The sequence below is a fragment of the Nipponia nippon genome, unplaced genomic scaffold (assembly GCF_047370975.1).
Source record: "Nipponia nippon isolate SJK-2023a ecotype South Korea unplaced genomic scaffold, ASM4737097v1 scaffold_2, whole genome shotgun sequence".
In the NCBI taxonomy this organism is placed as follows: domain Eukaryota; kingdom Metazoa; phylum Chordata; class Aves; order Pelecaniformes; family Threskiornithidae; genus Nipponia; species Nipponia nippon.
Genome location: NW_028262336.1, coordinates 34,226,712 through 34,248,274, shown reverse-complemented (window position 1 = coordinate 34,248,274; position 21,563 = coordinate 34,226,712). Strand labels below are relative to the sequence as shown.

The 21,563-nt window shown below is 40.6% G+C and overlaps 1 protein-coding gene across 8 annotated transcripts; it reads right to left on the bottom strand.

The window, feature by feature from the left end:
* Nucleotides 1–3,126: 3,126 nt before the first annotated feature.
* On the bottom strand, nucleotides 3,127–21,423 carry FAM3B (FAM3 metabolism regulating signaling molecule B). Of its 8 annotated transcripts, none has more exons than XM_087758846.1 (9): nucleotides 20,302–20,347; nucleotides 19,977–20,168; nucleotides 11,906–12,088; nucleotides 10,957–11,080; nucleotides 10,191–10,249; nucleotides 7,795–7,845; nucleotides 6,501–6,588; nucleotides 5,634–5,766; nucleotides 3,127–4,738 (listed from the first exon to the last, which is right to left on the bottom strand). In XM_087758846.1, the coding sequence occupies exons 3-9, from the start codon at nucleotides 11,946–11,948 to the stop codon at nucleotides 4,652–4,654; spliced, it is 585 nt and encodes a 194-aa protein (XP_087614972.1). In that variant the 5' UTR covers nucleotides 11,949–12,088; nucleotides 19,977–20,168; nucleotides 20,302–20,347; the 3' UTR covers nucleotides 3,127–4,651. The 8 variants fall into 8 exon arrangements, with proteins under 8 accessions (XP_087614972.1, XP_087614969.1, XP_087614973.1 ...); XM_087758845.1 differs by having other exon boundaries at nucleotides 3,128–4,738; nucleotides 11,906–12,049; nucleotides 20,302–20,346; XM_087758840.1 differs by lacking the exon at nucleotides 20,302–20,347 and adding an exon at nucleotides 21,279–21,423 and having other exon boundaries at nucleotides 3,129–4,738; nucleotides 11,906–12,055; nucleotides 19,979–20,168.
* Between the last annotated feature and the right edge of the window lie 140 nt (nucleotides 21,424–21,563).

The following is a 21,563-nucleotide window of genomic DNA, read 5'->3' as shown; positions in this document are numbered from 1 at the left end:
GGAAATGCCCAGGAGAGAGAAAGCATCTATATAAAGCATAACCGCATCAGATTTGGACTTCAGTTGGACTTAATGATCTTAAAGGTCTTTTCCAACCTAAACGATTCTACGATATGAAGAATTGTATCAGAAGTACAAGGTTGAAAAGTGTATTGCTTTTGGCTGAAATATAACTATTAAAAAAGTATTTTTTTTATTTTTAATGAGACCTGCAATGGAGACTGGGCCAGCCTGAAGCATCTGTCTCTATGCTATTGCCTTTGGAAGAGGGGAAAAAGTCATATTAGAGCTGCTAGTGTAAAGTTTGTATTTGAAGGGGAGAATCTACATTTTCTAAGCTGCAAAAATCTCCCTGGAAAGAAGAAAGAAAAACAAACAAACAAAAAAAACCCAAACCCAACAGAGAAATGAAATCAAAACTTCAGAGTTCCAGGAAATGAGAAATTGCTGTCGCTCAAACATTATTAAAACCACCCATATTAATCCCCTGAATTCTAGTAATAGTTCAGCATTTCACCTGCAGCTAAGAAGAGATCAGAGATATGACACTCGTATATTACTTCCCACCAGGCGTTATGTATAAGTAAAAGCATCAGCTTCTCTTTGCTCTTCTGAGTGGATTGCAGTCAGTGAGAGTTTTGCTTTAAGCACAGCCTGCCTGCAAAAGGGCATCTTTCACTGAAGTACTTTTCCTGTCTTATATTTTTCTTTTAAATATAGTAGAAACTTCCCACTTTGAGGTAGATAACATTAGACAAAGAACCTAAAGAAAGAGTTACCACTGAGAACCTGAAAATGTTACCTATTATTTGATCAATATTTCCTACCGCTGCCATCAAATTGGACTGCCAGGGATCCAGGGATTTTTAAGAGACATGTCAAGATCCTGAAATGCTTTTCATTCTCTTAAATGGAGAGATAAAAAAGGGCTTCTGTCCAGGTACTTTGTACTTTATGGAATTGGTTGTGCCATGTTCACACTGGAGGGGAAAGTGGGAATGATAGCAACTTTTCTAATTGCTTCTATCTAAAACATCTACCTAAATGGTCAGGGGATATGGGGGACCTACTTGAACACTTCTTGTGAGGAATGCCGACAAGCAGGCAGGTGCCGGTGGGGAGATTTGAAATGGGAGCCTGCCACTGGCAAAGCACAGGAAAGGGAAATCTGGCACCTTAGAGGCAAAGCTGCTGGCTTCCCTCCTAGCCGCAAGCGAAAGGCAGGGTGGCCTCCACCCATGTCTGTGCCTTCCAGTGTCTGCCCAGGAAACCACCCAGGTAACCTCAGAGCGGTCGGGTACTTCTACAAACAGATGCAGAGGATCTGGAAAGGTACTGCTGCCACCTGCTGTGCCATTTTGCTTTTAAATACACAAACCCAAGCCCTGAGTAATGTCTAAAGCTCATGTTTTCCCATTGGATTTACTTACTAGGGTTTAGAAAAAGATTAATTGCTCTGCAGGCGTTAACCTCATTTCACGGTGCTGATCCTGCATGCTGTACGAACCACCCAGAAGTAGTTCACAAGGCATGGTGAAGACCACAGCACCTACCCGGCCCAGGAGAGCGCAGCAAATTGCTTTCTTCCTCCTGCTTGTGGCTGTCAGTGTCAGCTGGCATTGACAGTACGGACTTCCACCGCTCGTGTTTGCCTGTGGTGTAGTGCACGTGACAGAGAAGGTAAGGAAGGAGATCTGCATTAGGGATCCTACACCCTGTGGCCTCACCCCCAAATAAAATTAAACATTTAACTTGCTGGTCTTTTGATTATTTTGAAACCCAAAGTTATTTAACATTTCCCCAGATTGATTTTTCAAACTTACAGGTCCATGAAAAAGCTTTTCACTCTACCTTAGAAGGCAGTTTGTTTAAAAGTGCCCAAGTTGTGTGTGCAAAGTCCAAATCCCACTTTCAGACCAACTCTCTGTAAGATTGCTTCTATTCTGAAAAGTGATTGAAAAAGTGGCACCTTTTTTGCTGAAGTGACCACTTTTCCATGATTTCTTGATCAGAGAGTGATCAAAGTACTTGAGGCTCCTCTGCCTACCATATTTAAACACTGTGGCATGAGCAAAGAAGAACAAAGTGGATGACAGCTGCTCAACACTGCAGATTATTAACGCTCTTGTTGAAATGACTCAGCTGCATCTCTGAAAAAGTGAAAACACGATGGAGTTAATATTTTGCAGGGACTTGTGCTGTGAAAGGTTCTCAGTGGTTTGATCTGTGACTGATATTATGAGTATGCACCTTTTACTGTTGACCATTTCTAAAGAACAGAGTGAATGTAAAGTATGTAAAGGGTGGACTTGGAGTACTTGCACACTTCATGGTAATTGCTAAACAGAAATTGACATAACATTTAATTGGAATTGATGTCAGATTAATTGTGGCCTGGAGTAGAAGGCAATGACTGTCCAACTGCACAGAGTTCGAGGACTGTCTCAGAGCTTGGCTCTCTGAGGATTGCCAACTGTTAGTACTATAATGATGTTATTTATATAATTCAGGCATGTAACAAAGGGTGATTACAATGTAAAGGAATAAATGTTCTGCCAGTAACATGAACACTGCCTGAATAAATTATTGGTGACATAAAGCTGTACACTTCAGAAAATAAACATACACAAGTCCTATGTCTTGGCATTGATCTGGATGACAGGAACACTAATGTACAGCTGGTTAGATCACTTTATCCAAAGCACAGGAGAGGTTTGATTTTGCTTCAATGCTGTAGCATCCCTAGGAAGCACACACAAGGCACCTGGAACCCGCTGCTTCAAACCTCCCAAGGAATAAGCACTGAAGTATTTTCACAGCAGCTCTGTTCCACCACAGGCTGACATGGAAGCTAGACACCTATGATAGTTCTCCTCTCTTGCTAAAACACGTGTGTAAGGAGCAGCGGGAGATGCAGAGAAGTTTTCTTAACTGCAAAGCAGCCTGCAATTGCTAGCGAACCTTGGCTCTTCCATCCAGATCCCTAGGTTTCAAGAACGAGGCCAAGTTCAGCATGTGTTACAACAGTTGATATGCATTTACTATTAGATGTGTAAAATACCAAAATGAGGCTGCAACCTACACAACTTGTAGGATGAACAAGCAAAAAGAACAAAAGAATGATTAAATGTGGAACAATATTGAAACAGCTATTAAAGTACTCAATTTGTAACCACCTCATCAGTAGCAAGGTGATAAGGAGCAACCATTGTGAGTCTGCCAAAGTCAAATTGAGTCAAACTAATTTAGCTGCTTTCTTTGGCAGCGTCCCTGGGCTATGGAGCAGTTCGCAAACTGGTAGCAGCAAATGTAGCTTTAGGGACTGGTGGGGGACATGTTACCAGAAAGCTGCAGTGACTACAAGTAGGTAGTGGCAGCCGTGACGAGGGTAGAGATTTGGAGCATCACTGAGAGGGCTTCAACCAGGCGACACAGACAGCAAGAGCAGACTGAATCTGGCTGTTGGCAGCCACCCTCTTGGGTCACCACTTCTGGTTTCTCTTGCCCGAAGTCTGGAGTGTGGAATGCTCGCAAGTAGCTGCATAGAGTGCTGTGACCAATTTGAAGCACAGCATGTTAAGAAAGTTGCTGCTAAATGAATGTTTTAATGTTGAGAAAAATGTAAAGAAAGATTAAAATATACCAGGTACGTTCAGCCTAGGGATGAGAGAGTTGATGAGGACAGTCTTCAGATACGTAATAGACTGGCATAAAAAGGATGATGATGAGTTAATCTCCGTGTAGTTGGCTTGGTCCTTTTAGGTTAATTTAGTGTGTTTGGGGAATAACTAGAATAACAGCGAAATGCTACAGGAAGCAGCTTAAGCTGTGGAATCTGCCATATGGGAGGCTTCTGAAGGACAGACGGACAAACACCAGTTAAGAAAGGTCTCCAGGCATACTTGATGTGCTTGAGAAAATGGGAAACTGAATAAATGGCTTCTACAGTTTCCTTACAATCATGTGTTTGATTCTACAGTTAGTTAGCATGAGTAACACTTAAGCTTGCATGAAGTCACTACATTTTTTTTAAGTAAGTTAAACTTACAGGAAGGAAAAATAATTAAAACAAACCATGTAGATTTGCAACTTAAATTTGGTAAAATAATTCAAGTAACTTGATCTTTACATGTTATCATTACTATTCCACGTTGTCAACATCACCAAAACCAGCTCAACAAACGTAACTGCTATTTCCATACTTTTTCTGAAGAGAAGCGACATTACCAATTAACTAACATCAAAACAATTTGATTGATTGCTAGTGATTTTATATTACAATTTAGACTAAGTTCTATTTGCATATTAAAGGGAACCAAAAGAAAACATATACTAAAAACAAATAAACAAACCCAAACCCCTAAAATTACTAATGACAATGTATACTCACTTTCAAAAATCCTGGTATTTTATGACTGACTTACTGAACATTGTAATTCCAAACCAAAGTATTTTATTTCCATTTGTCATCAAAATACCTATTTGTTTTCAGATTATAGGAAAACCTCACAGAGGAAAGGAAGATGAAAAACTGTGCATATGACTTATTTTACAATTAGTGTACAGATGCTTATGGGGTTCTGGAGGCAATTTACTAGAGTCATAGATATAAAAACATAGAATCATCTTTATTTATGGGGTGTGCATTTGTTCAGATCAGGTTTCTTGGGATACAGCCTTCTATTTGGATTTCAGCTGGCCAGCCACCGTATCTGTTGTTCTTGTCAGAGTGGTTTATCTGTTAGGAAAAAAAAAAAATCAATATTTGGTTCTCTATTTACAAAATAGTTGGTCAAACCTCATACAACAGAAGGGGGTAACGGGGTAGGACCAGGAAGCTAAGTAGCACGTTGTACATCTTGCTTTATATAATGGGTGAAGATTCCACCAGTTTCTCTCTTGCACAGAGTGCTTTATTTATTTCCCAGAAGGCTGTCACTAAATTGAATACCTTCTTCCTGTAGAAGCTCTGTAATGTGAAGAAGATTGCAACAATATTCTGGGAAAAAAAAATATGGAAGTTTCACATGCCTTTGGAGGGAGTCAGTATCCAGGGAACTGACCTCTGTATTGGGTTTTCTCATTTCTGTCTGCCTTGCTGTCATCCAGACAAGCACTACTGGGGGTATAGAAAGCGAATACAACAAGGTGACAGATGCAAACAGAAATCTGATATAAAAATGGTATCTTTAGTCCTCCTGAAGCCTGAGGGCAAGTTATTCAGAAAAGTTCTGTGATGCAAGCATTGCTATATTTGCACGGCCAATTTGAGACAGCCTAATTTTCATATAAAAACAGTCTTTATTTTTAGGAAGTCCTTGGAATTTGTCCTTCCAGAAGAAAATGTAAGTCTCTGTACAGCATGTCAGGTTGGACATTTCAAAACTGAGACTCTCTAGAATCACTGGTCAGTTCTGAAATTTGTCTACAGCTGATTCAGTGCTGGTGTGGTAGAAGTCAGTACTGTACATGGCCCAGATCCAAAGCAAAGAATGATGACACCTTAGAGAACTTGCTTTGTATGACTGAGGCTTACTGAACAGACTACAGTTATAGCCAATCCAAGAAATCTGCACCTGAAGGTTATACCTGATATACAGACAAATACAAAGTGAAAATAAAATTAACCTGACCTTTTCTTTTTGGATATTATCTGGCAGCTTGAAGCCTTTGGCAGCTATAAAAGCCCAACTTGACCTGAACTTCATATTCCGTATTTCTTTACTTCCCAGCCCTTCTACTAAATTTTTGGCATCATTTTTCAACCTGGGAAAAAAAAAGTGTTAAAAATTCAGGATGTGAAAAATGCTGAAAAAGAACACAGCTGATTCATGCTTTACATTAGTAGGTCAGCAAAAGCAACAACGAGAAGTTTAAAAAATCCTGAGAGCTGTCTTAGTAGCATGCCATTAAACTCACAGAGCAAAACTCTATTTCTTCTTTCTCTCTACATCCCTGATGTGAATACAACCTGCTTGTAACAGCATAGCAGAAAGAAAAATGTATCTCAAATACTATTTGATGTTTCAAACCTTCTTAAATAAGGACAAGGGCATTAAATGCTTATCAACCAAATGATTAAGTCCTTCCCTGTATAATTACCATATCACAAATTCAACTAAAAAACCATGAAGATTTGAAATCACTTGAAGAACTCAGGTTAAGATGTAGGAGGGAATGCAAACTAGATACATTATAACTGGAGGTGTGGATACTTTCTTAACAGAAGGTTGTGACCCAGAGCTAATAGCAATGTCCTTTATGAGGACAACTGGTGCTTTTAAAGAAATGTAACACTATCTATCCATCTTTGGAAGCATCAACATACCCCATACGGGCAAGCACTGAACGAATGTGGAATCAAAACCTTTTAGGCAGGAAACAAGAGGACAACCCTGACTATAGAGTGAAATTTACCATTCTTTTACACCATTATGCAATAGTGATTTTCAAGCTATCAATTGCTCTGTTCCTCAGCCTGTCATGAATAACTTGCTTACCGGGTGCTTCCATCATCATGAGTGACCATCAAAAGAAGGGACCCCTCTGGTGCATTTTTAATGAAAGTCACCATCTCTCCTGAGTGGTCTGTTGAATCAATTACACAACCAATAATTCATTACACACACATCACATTCCACCTACTTTCAACTTGTTTTCACTTTTTGGCCTTGTTTATTCAAAATGAGACCTAATTAGGCAATTTTTCTGTTTACAGGCAGAGGGCCTAATCTTGAAAGGTGCAGAAAGCTGCTAGCTGTCACTGAAGACTAGGAGAGCATGGATTGATCTGCATTTCCTGGTAGTAAACAAAGATACTTCTGACCTTCTACAAAAGCCATTTATGCCCAGGGTAAGTATATAGATGGTTTCTTATGTTTACCTCACATAATATTATACATGCAAGCAAAGCATGGAATAACCCAGAAGTCATTGCTATTCTGTGAGCTTCCTACTACCATGCTAACTGCAGAGCTGAGTTACACACCCCATTGTACACCCACTTTCATTAAGTGGCAGCCTATTTGCAGCACTAAGCTATTTATTGGTTTTGCAATTGCTAAACATACAGAAGACACTTGTTTTCCATACGAAAAAAATGTAAGAGGCACCCTGGAGACATTACAGTCTACATATCATATATAAAATTCTAGCCCCATGATTAGTCCCAATGTGATTTCTATTCACGCACGTAAGGTCACAAGCATTTTTAAGTGGTCAGAGAATCAGCTTCCAGTGCCGCATAGCATTCTGTTTCTCCTTACTAATAGGTGAGGAAACTGTCATCGTTCAAAGTTTAGAAAACATGTTAAAAGCTATTCTTAAAGTAGACCATCTTTCTAGCTACATGGAAGGATGTTAAGAGACAGACTAGCATATTTCCTACGATGATTTTACAGCTAAAATAGAATAAAATGTGTCAGGAAAAGGAATTTTGCTGAAGTATCTGGATGTGGTACCTGGTTAAGTGCTATTCCTACCAGACTGAAATAATGGAGGAAAAAAACCCCAAACAATTAAAAAATGGCAATTTGACAATTAAAAAAAAAAGGCAAGACAATTTAAAAAAAAAAGACAATTAACTATCTCAACCAACAGGAGAAATACAGCTTTTCAGGCAAAATTTGTCATCAGATCTGGCCAGAGCATGTTTTATGAAGACAACAGCTATTTGTTTCTAGCTGATCCCTGTCAATAATGCAATCATAGTAATTTGAAAGAGCAGGATAATTATATAAGTCCTTTCTTAATGCTGAAACACTAACAAAAGCTCTGTTGCACTCCTTTCCCTACCTCCTTCCCACATGTCAAAAAATTTTGCCGATGTAACTTTTCCTGTTTTATCTGTAATTAAAAAAAAAAAGTTGTGTAAATATGAGCAAAAATTATTAAATTCAATCAGCATATACAGTGTTTTCAGCTAAAGCTAGGCATCTCTAATTTTGTGTATTATTGGGCTTCTGAGTTTTCTTTTGTTTAAGTTTTTAAATTGGAAGGAATATGGAATAATGTAAGTTTAAGATTTAGGGAGAATATGTGGGTTCATGTAGTCTCTGAATCATTTATATTATATTATATTATATTATATTATATTGCTTATATTACTTTTCATTTTAAAGAAGAAATTCAGTTTACTGTGTGCGTCCATGTTTTATATCTATATATACACTACACTAGGTCACAACCATAAATAGGAGAATAGGTTAAGACTAAGACTATTTGAATGAGCTTAATACAATTCTGTGCAGTATTTCAGATGTGCAAGCTTTCATACCATTTGAATCTCAGTGGACAGAAACTCAACACTCATCATTACTGTATCGGAAACTGGGCATGCAAACAGGTAGTAATTCCAGAACATTTTGGTCCATATTCATCATTAATTATGCTGCTGTTTTGATGGCTATCTTTGTTTAAACAAGACAGGTACAATTGGAAATACTTTTCGAATTTCTAAATCCATGCCAACTGAGTTAATTGTTTTTTGTTATCCAAGACCCTGCTTGGATCCCTGCTACATGAGAGGATCTTTTCCATTCAGAGTGCATCAGCTCATTTCTAGTGAGAAGATCCAGCAGTTCCTGATTCCTGGCTTATCTTTGATCCATATGTGGTAAAATCATGAAGGCAAATTCTTCTGAATATAGGACTCTAAATGGCAGGTTTATCGTACTGATGAGGGGAAAAGGTGGCAAAAATCTGTCAGTGGTAAAACAGCATTCTAGAACTGGGCTTCTGAGTAGGGAGCACAAAAAAATGGAAAAGGCTGTAGTGAGGGCAGCAGAAATCCACAACTCTGTCTCTCTCACTCTGTGTTTTTAGCTTGGGCTTAATAGTTCTGTCATCCTTCTTACAAAAGACCATATTCATTCAGAGAAGAAGGAGTTATCATGGAATAAAATACAAGTCTGATGTCATAGGAAACTTATTGAGCACAGTCGTTAGCTTGACTGATCTAATCAGAGGACATGTAGAAAATATGTCTCACTACAAAGTGGTTCAAGATAATGGACATATTTACCTGCAGATGGAGAAGAAAGCGTAGCTAAAATGACTATATGTGTGATGAAGAAAATGGCTGTTTAAAAATGTGTAAAAATTGATATATCACTTCTTTTTCCTCACTAATGTCAGATGCAAAGACAATGCGAGTTCCCTGCTCCTATTTGCTATAAACTTGCTTATGCATTCAAGATGAATATTTGCCCTCTTACTCTACAGCTATATGCTGAAAACTCATTTTCAACTGTTTACCTATTATAACCAGTAAAGTTTTTATGATTCCTTATTGGAAAAAAAAATGCAGTAGTTAACTGGGAAAAAAAATTTTGGAACAGATTCTTGTCTATGGTAATTTAACCCAGTGACTTCAATAAAATCATGCAAGTTTAGACAAGGTTAAGATCTTGCTTAGCAATACTGAGACAAAAAAACTGGAACATGAATGTTTTGTGATCAAAGCCAACTTGACTGTGCATCTGAACTCCCTTTCTTCCCCTCCCCCACAACATTTAGGCATTCATTTTTCTCAGCATCTATTATTGAATACACTGCACTTCATCACCATTCCCACTCATCTAAATTAAAATGGTGCCTCCAGATCTGGAACAGACTGCACCTTCTGCTTTCCAATAGCTCCCACTATAAGCAAAGACATATAATGACAGTTTAATATTAATCAAGCTTTGAGTTTGTCTTTCTGTCCACTGACCAAGTCTGGAAAAGGAATTTATACCTCAGTTGTACCTTGGGGCAGAACTGCAATTCTCAGTTACTGCTTGCCCCTTATCAGTGGAGCATTAGATACCTTTTATCAAGGACTGAACCTGAAAGTTGAGTCTTACTGCTGGAGATCATGGATATTTTTGCTATGTTACATAAGAAGCAGTTCTTTTATCTAATAAAATACACATATATCGCTGCTATGTACACATTTTCCTTTTTCTTATACTGATTATGAATGCATTTCTTTTGTTTATCCAGGAGACTATTTGTCTCAAACACAGATTTGTTTTTCTTACATTTAACATGAATCAAGGGTGCAATTTTTGCCGTTCCCTTTCCTTCCATACTAGCTAGTAAGAAAAACCCAAACTCAACCAAAAAAAACCCCAACTCCCACCAAGAACCTTTGTAAATTATTGCAGTACAAAGGTATGTGTCTCTCTAACATTTTTTCTGTTACTTACAATTCACAATGGCAATGTTTATACCTCTTCCAACATTACCCTTCTCTTCGCTTACAAGCCTGGAATTGAAATAAATACCTTATAAGTAGAATGCATCCATTCAGAAGCTCTGATCCAAAGTTATAGGTACCAATGCTAAGTCAGTTTCTGACGTTCATGTTTTCTTCAGTTATTTAATTCAAGACTTTGTAGTAAACAAGAGCTATGGCTGAAAAATCTTGCACATTATATCAATAAATTTCCTTCAGCGATGCACAATCAGTCTTTCAAAATGAGCCAGATCAAGAAAGTACTTCGTACAAATGCAGCCAGAAAGATAAAGTAGAAAAAAAAAAAACCAAGATAAAATGTGGTTTTGTGGCAGTATTCTGTGTGTGTGGTATCTACACAAAAGATCATTGCAAGGTTTTAAAGTCACTCTACCTGTCCAATTTGAAAAGCCATGAAAGAACTGGACTTTCAGAAGGTGTTGACCATTCAATATACTGTAAACTGGCTATCTGGCACCATGAAATTTAAAATCATACTTGAAACTAACAGTTGAATGCTGCTTATGTAGAGGAAAAATGAAAATAAACTGAGATTAGGTATTTAAAAAAAAAGGGCGGGGGAGGAAGAGTTACATACTGCCAGATATATTCTGAAGTTTATCACCAGAATAGGAACCCCCTGGTAGGAGCTTACTTGCTGCTAGTGAACCAAAATGAAACACCCTTCTTCACACTACAAAGCACTTGCTTAGATTTAAATTTAGACTAGTACTCACAGCTCATCCTCAAAACAAATTTTAGCCAGCTTTCCTTTGCCACCACCACTAAGAATCCGATAGGCATAGTTCCCAGGTGAGCAGGGAGACCAGTGATCACACTTCTGCCTTTTTGGGACTGGGGCTACAACAACAAAGATGAGAAAACCTTTTCTTGGATGCTGCATAAACAATTTCTACATGGAAAGAATCACTTAATGTCAACATGCTAAGCTCAGACATATATACACAGGAGCCAATCCTGCCAATTTTCCAGTATCATGGCAACATTATCACAGATTTGCCTGGGCTTTAAGTTATCATTAACTTTCAAACAGCTGCTGGGACCAAGAGCAAGCTTATTTAGTGAAAAATGCCCCATGTAGTATGATCTGATTTGAATCTAGAATAATTATTTTCTGCTATTTCATATAACAGGAAACAAGGGCTAGAGGGATGAAGGATTCCTATCAATAGCTTGAAGTTAATGGTTATCATTCTCATTTTAAGCCTTTTTCACAGGATAACATAGTCATAGAACGAGAAGAATGTACACATTAAGCCACCCAGTCAGATTAGAGGAAAGAAATAATGAGAATTTAATCACAAAGTTTGGTTAGTGATTCAACAGTTTACCATAACTGTAAAATATATCTAATAGAACCAAAGCTGCAGCTGCAGCTTTGTGCTTATATGCCAGCAAACAAATAAGGTGTTCTTACATTACTATTCAATTAATTATATTTGCATACTGGCAAATATAGGCTGACATTGTGTTTCTTCAAAGACGGTGTCTAAGAAATAGTTCAGACTTGCACTAATTAATTAACTTACCACAGCTTACTTCATTCTTACAATAGCACATACCAAATCATTTATTAGCTAACAAGCCATTTGTCATTTACCATGTAAATACACAATATTAAATATAGTATAAGGAAAAAAAAAAAAGAGAAATACAACTACACACCCCTCAATGCTGGTTTCTTTCCAATGTCTCGAAGATTAGCCATAGATGCTGTTATTGCCTCTTTGGGTACAAGCGCAGAGAGAAAGCATCCCAAGTACCAAGCAGCCAACGATGTCAACAGGAGCCCTGCTAACTTCACAAGATCTGCCAAGGGGAAAAAAAAAAAAAAAAAAAGACAGACAACTACAGAGATTTAAAGGTGTTTTCACAGCAACACACAAAATCTTGTATTTTCTCTGGCATTGCTACACAAACTGGCTATTTTATTTCTGATATACTGTGTTAACCACAGCCTTCAGAGATGCAGCAATAGAGTATTTGTTGCATTCCCATCTCTGACAACCCCCTTCATTTCTAAACCTTGATCTTCAAGCAGAAAACTCCCTCCCCAAGACTTCCCTCCATCCACACCCATAATACCCCAAAGAAACATAAAGTTCAACTTAATCCTAGTAGGATTTTGACTCTGGAAAGTAAGTACCAGATACTACAGTTGACTATACAGGTAGTATGCAGTTACTACTGATTTTTTGTGATAGGCAGACACTACAGGCATGATTTAAAACGCTGACCATATGGGGAACTCCCTCCATTCACTCATTTGACACGCTGGGTGAAAATAACTGAAGAAGGCCCAAACAATCTCATTCACACAATGAGCTCTGACTGCATTCAAACATGACTAGAGTGACTGTTTCACCTTCTCTCAGTTATATCGCAGTTTCCATGGACTGTATGATGAGCGCATCTACACACTATGAAAACAACAGGATTCACAATTTTCCTGACTATGAAGAAATATAAATCAATTGCATATTGGATATCTCCTCTTCCTCCTCATCAGAAATGCTAACATGCATTCCTGAACTAGAAGAAATGCACCACCTAATTTATGATGCTAAACAAGGAAATATCACACTGCAATTTTGAAACACTGATGTTTTGATGTCTGGAGATACTTCCTGATCTGTAAAGAAACATGTCCTTGAACATAACAGTCCATTAAAGTGGAAAAGGAAAATTTTTTGCTTCACAGTCCTGAAAATCAAGTGCAACAGAACCAATGTCCAAAAATATCCAGTGTGTTCACTTTGCCAACCTGCTAGAAAATATTGTGTATTATCTAGCCTAAATCTTCCTTATAACAGTTTACACTCAAGAAGATATTCCTTTCCTTCATGGAACGGCCTTTTATAAATGTTAAGATTTCTGCCCTACCCGTTCTCTACAATAAGGCTGAATTGTTCACTTGTTCTCCTCAAGTCACGTTTTGCAGGTCCTACCAGTCTCCCATGAATTCTGCCCAATTGGTCTGTGTCTTTTACTGCAGAACAGACACACTAGTCTAACACGCACAGTCTGGAGGCTCTAATTCCAGTTATTCATGCGAGAGGGAAGTTTGACTTTTTTTCTTAAGAGTAGACTTCATTAACTCAGGTTCCATTTATAATCCACTATAAAGACCAGATCTTTTTTCTTGTAAAGATTTTGCCTCTCTAGCTACTCCCAATCCCATATTTGTGCATGTAGTTATTCCTGTATTCTACCTAGCTTTAAAAACAAAAAGCCTAACAAAACACTGCAAAAAACGCAGACTGGCAAAGCTAACACCGCACAGTACTATCACCCGAACTCCCTCTTCTTTATAATAGCAACAGAAGTAGCACGTGGCCCTCTCTGACCCAGTCATCCTTAACAACTGAAGCAGAGCTGTACTCCAGCCCTTGAACGTCAGTGAGGAAGAATGCAGATGATTGTTATGAACATTGAAGGTTCTTCTGCAAATAATCTCAGTTCCTCATTTCCTGCAGCAGAAAAAAGGGGGGGGGGGGGGGAGAAAAAAAGAGAGGACTGGAAACCCTTTTAAGATACTGATCTGAGCTCTTAAAATGTTCTGTGTCATTGTATTTAGGAGTCATAAGTGTGTGCGTTTGTGTGACTGTAAGGAAGATACTGTGAGAAACTTACTATATTTTCATCAAAGGATTAAGATTGAGAAAGTAATATAATGAATCTTCAGAGATATAACAAATTTTCCAATTATTACCTCAGCCTAAGAGAAATCTGTCTCACTCTACCACTAGTAGTGGTGCAAACTTGCACTAAAATAATATTGAACATTACTCCAACATTTAATTCATATAGTGAATGTGAACACGGACAAAGTTCACACACACAAAGAAGGAAGCTGCAGGAACCGTGTAGAATAAAACTTACTTTTTCTCTTTTTGGATATTAAAAAAATATCAGATTTATACACAAAATATATTTAATTTGTAAAGGAGACCAAATCACAAGTTTCAAAGACAAAACCCAGGAAGAATTAAGTGAAAACTACAACAAGTTTATTTAAAGTCTTCAGTGATTATTTTTTCAGGGGGGTGGGGTGTATTGTAAAGATCTATGAGACCATCAGTCAGGTTTTGTTTTGCTTTTTCTGTTGTGGGCTTAGCAGGTTTATCTTTACAATGATTTTGCACTGGTTTTCATCAAAACTATGGAGCAACTCTGTTGCAAAATAGGCTCAACAGCACAGCATTTTGCCTAAGTAGAAGAGAAAGTACAGGATGTCTAACTTTGGTTATTATATTCCATATTTTACTTAAACTGCAAGCTTCTTAAACGGTTCTAAAATATGCCTTTTAAGGTTTAAGGAATACATTTACCAACTCTTCTGCACAGTTTCTACTTAGTTCTCAAAATTGTCAGAAAACTTTTTCACTGTCAATCAACTTCTCGTTCTGCTTTCTTGGATTCAGAAGGCACCGGGGGACCGCATCGAAGCTATCTGCTGGGTCTACCTGGATTGCTTAGGTTTACTGAGGTTACATATCCTGCACATGTGTACTCTTTTTTTTTTGAGTACCTGCATAGACATGCATAAAACCCTACACAATAGCAGCTAAGCCATAAGCTCAGACAAACTTAAGATTGTTAGGAGAGCTTAAGATTTGTTAGGAGAGCTTAAGATTTACTATCCACAGCAGTTAGGAGTTATAAAATGCAAAGTCTGGTCTACATTCACGAAAGCCAGACTGCGCTTTTGCTGATTTTAGAGGCTGTGGCTCCTCAGCACGCTACCGGGCTCAGCACTGAGGAGCGGTATGGGGTCGGTGTGCCGCAGAGGGGCTTGCTGTGCTCAGACAGGTGGCACAAACCTCCCTCGCTCCATTTCTGCCACGGAGAGGTACTCAGCCAGAGATACTCAGCAATGCTCATGGTGCCAGCCAGGGAAGAGGGCCGAGAGGAGCAGAAGAAACTGTGTGGACAGTGCGGATGGCGGCGTGGTAGGGCACGTAAGACGGCAAAGCAGAAGGAAAAGAAGACGATTAGCAGTCCCACCTTACAGCAACTCCCAATTTCCTTTCTCCCTCAGGTGCTCGCTTGCCCCTTGGCAGCAACTAAAGCACTAAATGCAGGCACAATATTATTTTTTTTTGTGCTTAGCTGACTTAAAATCCCCACGCTGCCACACCTTGCTAATACACACCCACCCGTACGCAGCAGGACTTTAACAGAATTGATTTAAGACTCGAGCTTAAATTATTCCAATCTAAAAAGCTGAGTGTCCGTCCGTTTTCAGACGTTGGCTAGGGGCCCAGCCGGGAGGCCCGGCATCGGCCCCTCCGCCCCGGCCGGGGCTCGGGCCCCGCTCGCCTCAGGGGACGCCGTCGGGAGCAGCTCTCCCGCCCCCTCCCCGCGGCGAGAGGGCCCTCGGCTCCCCCGGCCGGCCACGGGGCGGCTCCGGGCACCCACCTGAGGAGGGCGCAAGGCGGGAGCGAGGCGCCGGCAGCCGCGCCGGCAGCACCGGGCGGCGGCACCGGGGCCCTCCGCGCCTCGCTCCTCACGCAGCGGGGCGAGCCCCCGCCGCCGCGGGGCTGCTACTCACATTGCCGCTTCAGCCCCATGATTCAGGACGGGGGCAGGCTGCCCGCCCCTCTTTCTCCTCGTCCCTCTGCTCCTCCCGGGACGGGCAGGACCGACCCCCCGCCTCGTCCTGTAGCCACCGGGACGGCGCGGGAAGGGGAGCGGCCACCTGCCAGCGCCGCACCGCCCCGGCGCCGCCGGCGGTACGGCACGGCAGGGCACCGCCGGCCAAGCCCTGCACCCCGCTGCCCTGGGCGATTTCTTCTGACGGGGAGGCCACGGCGGGCCGCCGGGGGAAGCGGTGGCTGCTGCCGCCACCCCGGCGGGCGAGGCGGGAGAGTCGCGGGGCACCTCCGGGGAGCGGAGCAGCCACGGCGCGGGGGGCGGGCGGGGAGGCGCGACGCCCCCCTCGCCTTCCCGCCGCTTTGCCCTTCGGTGGTGTCAGGGTGGACTGGGTGGCATCGAGGCCTCACGTTATGACCTTGGCAACGGCAGTGAAGGGCCTGGCCCTCCTAAGGGCCGCGGCTGCTCTGGAGGAGGAGAGGGCATGCGAGATTAGGGGAAGGAGGATTCGTCGGCCAAACCAACCCCGTTTTGAGCCAAGGAAATACAACCGTAGACGCCGCCTAAAAGCTCAAACATAAAGGGTAGTGCTGAAAGTCATTTTCCACAGAAAGAAACCAGCTGGCCGGCGGGATCAAAAGGAAGGCTCATACACCACCTGGCAGCCCATTCGAAAAGCCGTTTACCCCCAAATCTCAAAATGAACCAGTTATTTTTAAGTCTGTTGAACCAAACCCAGAAAGCAAACAGCAAGTAAGAGTGGGCTTTGTCCTGGCAATGGCCAGGGTCTGCCTGGTGTTTTAGCTGTCTCTTTCCTCCACCCACTGCCATGGGATGACACAAGCCGCACCAGGGCACCAGCCCACCGGGCCAAGCCCTCGGTTCATCTTTTCTTGTGGTGGGCCCCGATGGCGCTGCGAGCAGGGCATCGCGCACCCTTGCCTGGACGTTTCCTTCCTGGTGGGGTAGCTTGGTCAGTCGCCAGGTCCCGTCTCCTCACCAAAAAAACTGGCACCGCTTGCGCTTGCACCGTGGGGCAGCACATATTGGCTTCTCTCCCGCTCCCCAGCCTCCCAGGCCAGATGTAAAGAGTGAGAAACTACAGCACGGTGCTGGCAATGCACGCTTTCTAGTCGGTAGCAGATGAGATAAAAGCACTGGAGCCTCACATCATGGGCTGGCTTTTCTTTTTTTAAAAGTTCCAGTTTCCAACATGCTGTGGTTGATGGGTGTTTACAGGTCTGCGTGGGCGCTGAGCCCCACCAGCACCAGTCAGCCCTAACCCTGGACCAAGGAAATCACAGCTCACATCAAAGACAACTTCTAAGGCCTGAAGTAGCCACTCAAACATATTCAGGAAACTGAGCTGAAGACCTCCAAGTTGGGCAAAACCCAAACAAGGAAGCTAGGGATTTCATTTTCAAAATTGCTTGAACTATGCTGTGAATTAGTATTTGTTCTTAAAACTCTGTGATTTAGTTTCTCTTAAGCTTCTTTGTTCCCTCTGCCTCTAATGTTGCACAGAAATTATGTTTACTTCAGCAAACAGACAAATAAAACCCTGCAGGAGGGCACATACAGGACTGCAGCCAGACTGGGCTTTTGCCTTCCTCCCAGGATGCCCATGGAAGCTATAAATGGTTCCAGTCCCTGGAGAAGAGACCTTTCTTGTCCTCGTCTGTGAGTGGGATATTATAGTATCCTATAAATGGCAGGTTAAACCTGAGGGAGTAATTGCTGCTGTTTATTTTCAAACATACTAGAGCTTGGCAAATGAAAAGCAACATCCAATAAAACCTAGGCATGTGAATAATTAAAGCGGCAGCATGGGACAAATAAACTTAAGAAATGAAAAGCATAGGACAAAAAGGAAAAGGAGTTATGAGTGGGCAAGAGAAAGTTAAGGACAACACTGCTGTGGGTTACTTTTCCAAATATGGAATTATTTCTGCAGGAACTGTTATCCTGCAAGACGGCACAACAGAAATGATGTCTCTGCTAATAAATGACTGAAACTACTAAAGAGTGCATTTCTAGCCTTTACAGTCAAAATGATGTGTCTTTAAACCCAAAATGCTACAGTTCGTGGTAGCCAAACGAAAAATTCTGCTACTTTTATTAAAGCAAGTAAAATTAACTAGGACTCAGCATAATTTAATTTTGAAATAAATTCATTGTATAAGCATCGGTGGGTCTCAGACTCCATAGATAAAAATTTTAAGCCCCTAGGAGCTTTGTCACCATCTCAACTCCTTACTGTGAAAAAAACCCCATCATTAGTGATCAGTGTCTATTGGATAACTGCCAATTTACCTGCTTTTACCCACAAAAAAACGTAGCAGGTTACTTAGTTTCATTACTGCCTAACTACATTAAACTACACCCAGGCATTTGCTACAAAACCAGGCAAGACAGTAATTGGTTCGCTTGCCTGCCAAAGCCCAGGGATCCAGTGCTCTCTAGCTGAGGGGATTTTAAATACCAAAGGACTAGGAAACTTTGAAATGTTTTACTTCAGGTATCTCCCTTTTGTGTCTGCAAAAGAAACACGATATTTTTTTTTTCTTTAGTAATTAATCAAAAATGTGGGATGCAGAACACTTTCAAAGTATCAATTCTGTTCTTATTCTATAACCATTCATTCTGTAATTTGAAAGCTTAGAGAAAAACTTTCAAAACATTAATCTTCACTCTCTATGCTTGTGAGGCTGTAAGACCCTTCAGAGGTAAGCAGCACAGGAAATCTACTCAGGAAGCAGATGACTCTTGCAGACACTAAATGGAAAAAGTGAATGCACGTACACAGTGCTTATATATTAGTCTCGTCTTATCATCACAAAAGCCACAGTCCTTACAGAAAGTTTATGGGCATTTACTAACACTGTAAAATTAACAACAGAACAAGTTCCTGCTTGCCTTTTGAGCTGCTGTACCTCCAGAGGTATTTTCTGTATCCACCTCACTTGGCTAACAAATCAGCAGAAGTGTCATTCCAGTCCTCACAGCTATTTAATTCACATGTTTTCTACTCATCAACAAATGGCCAACAAGGTATTTTTAATCCTGCTAGGATGAGTTAAAAGAATTTAATGATTTAAAAAAATGGAGGCAGAGTTTGTAAGGCAGGGAAAGTATATTGTACCAAATCTTCGCTTGTAGAGGTCACAAGGACTTCAAGGGCTACTAGAAAAACCAGACCACCTACGTAAAATATGCAACTGATGTTTAAGTTAACTAATTTTACCTAAGACTTGGGACAGATAAGAACTTACACATGGACAACAGGGGTGGCAACATGGAAGAGCAGTTCTTTAAGCTGCCGTAACTCAGCCATGCTTCACTGTGTGCCTGTGCCCATAATTCAGGTAGAAACTCAGCATCCTGAATTGTGGTAGCATGAACAGTAATGTGGAGAAATAGGGATTTTAATACAATGACTTTTTTTTCCTGGTATACCTTGAACGGCTTTATGAAACCCAGTAGCAAATACTTAGAACAAGATGACAGCTTTTAGATACTTCTGTTGTGGAGGTATTAAAATCTTAACACCTTCCTTCCCCCCCAATATGCAAAAATGGATCATACAACAAAAGGCAAAAAGCAAGCAATGATTACTTTCAGTTGATAAGCTAGAAAACCTGTAAAACTCGTGAGTCTAGCTCCCAGGACATTGCTGGCCTGTTAAACAACACACAGGTGGGGCATATTTGCATGTTTTTCTTATGCTTTGTTAATCCAGAGGTAAACAAGGAAAATATATTCAATTGCACTTCATCCAGACAGAATATGTTGACTGGCAAAGTTTCCTCAGTATTAGCAGCAATAGCTTAAAACATTATGGGCCCAAATCTAGTCATCTTTAACACATAGCAGCACAAATTTTCAGAAGAGGAAGGCAAGGGTAGGGAGAAGGGCAAAATGAGAGGGAAAGGAAAATCCTATTAAATGCTGCATACTTTGATATGGCTTTGCACAATCCTACGGGATCTCTGTTGTCTGTTTTCTTGAAATGGTGCTGTCAGCAACAGTCATTAGGCCTACAGATCCCTATTAGCACAGACCTTGTGCAATCCCCCATGGTCTATGGCCAAGTCTGGATGTAAAAAATTCTGTAAGCCCACTCAATCAAGTAGAGATTTACCAGAGGGAGCTGGATTGGCAAGGTCCCTGCTATCAGCAATCCCAAAGCACTTGTAGCTTGAGGAGACGACATCCTGTGGTATGTCCTGGAGCTCTTAGCTGATCCATTCTGTCAACACCATGTTTCTCAACAGGGACCCAGGCTGACACCGCTGATGACAGGCTCAGGTCACCTGAAGGTGATGCTAACGTTCTAAAAGAGCAAAAAAACCACAGTAAATCCGTTTTTGAAGCCCCTTCCGCACACACAGTGAGAGAGCTGGATTTCTTTCAGACCTGTCTTTTAGAGAGGGAGAAGAGAGAAAAAAAGGTATCAATCACCTTACCTGTGGGCCAGAATGGCAACAGACGTGGGCAGTCACAGCGGGTCGATATTGCCGGACGGTGTGGGAAAAAGGTGGTACAAGTTAGTCAATAAAAGAGAATATATAAGCAAACTAGAAAACTGCGTAAAAATACATCAGCAGTTAAAAACCAGTATAAAACACTAGCTTAGAGGATGTCCAAGATGTACAACAACAAGAAAATCTCACACAGTAAGAATACGGAAAGTTGAAGTTAACGTTAAACTTACTTGCAATTAAAAAAAACTCAACCAAAGGAAAAGTAAGTAGTATTCTCATGCATAGTACATCAGAACAATGCTGGGTGTGTGAAAATAAATAAGTTGAATAACACAATACCTTGTTCATTCATAAAAAGTAGTTTTATCTCTAGCTAACAACTATAAAAATCCAGTATGCTAATATTTATGTATACACTAGCAGCATAGATTCTTCTAATCTTTACAATAACCTGTATTTCTTAGGAAATGCTATTGAACTTCCTAGAAAAACAAATGATGAGTCAAGGTATAGGCAGATGTTACTTGTAAGCCTCTAGAAGGAAAAAAAAAATCCAAACCATTTATTTTCAAAAAGAGTTTGTTTTGGTGCAGAAAGGGAAGAATAGTTAATGTTTACAGTTTAAGTGGCCATCACAATTACATGTTGTCCTGAAAAATTACATCAGGCACTTGAATTGTAAACCTTCATGTATGTGTCTGTACTGCACTGCAGTTACCAAAAAAGCTGTATTCTTGCAACAAATTCTTACTTTCATGTTTAATACACAAAAGGTGTTTTGTCTAGATGAGCCAGCTTTAATGGGGAAAGATAAGCAAGAGAAGTGTGAATGAACAGACAGTTTTACAGTTTTGGATTCAATAAGCCTGAAGCACAGAGGGTGCTCTGAAGATGATGGCAATTTCAGAAGCATTGGAGAAGTTTAAGCACAAGAAAAAATTTGAAAACTTGTACAGTACCTCTGTGAGCAGAGCTGTATAATAATGGGTGGGCTTTACTGAATATCAGGACAGTGAGGAGGAAAACCAGCTAGCTTTCCAAAGCGTGAAATAAAACTACCATATTAAACAGTTGGTGCTGTTTTGGTTGACCAGTCCCTAAATTTATCAACGCGCATACACCATGCTGCTTTCAAAGATAAAAGCTCAGGGCCTAAAAATAACGGACTTTGTAAAAGAGGCTTTTAGGGGGATGGAAGAGGGATATTATCAAATGATCAGGAGACCCCAAGTTAAGGATCTTCT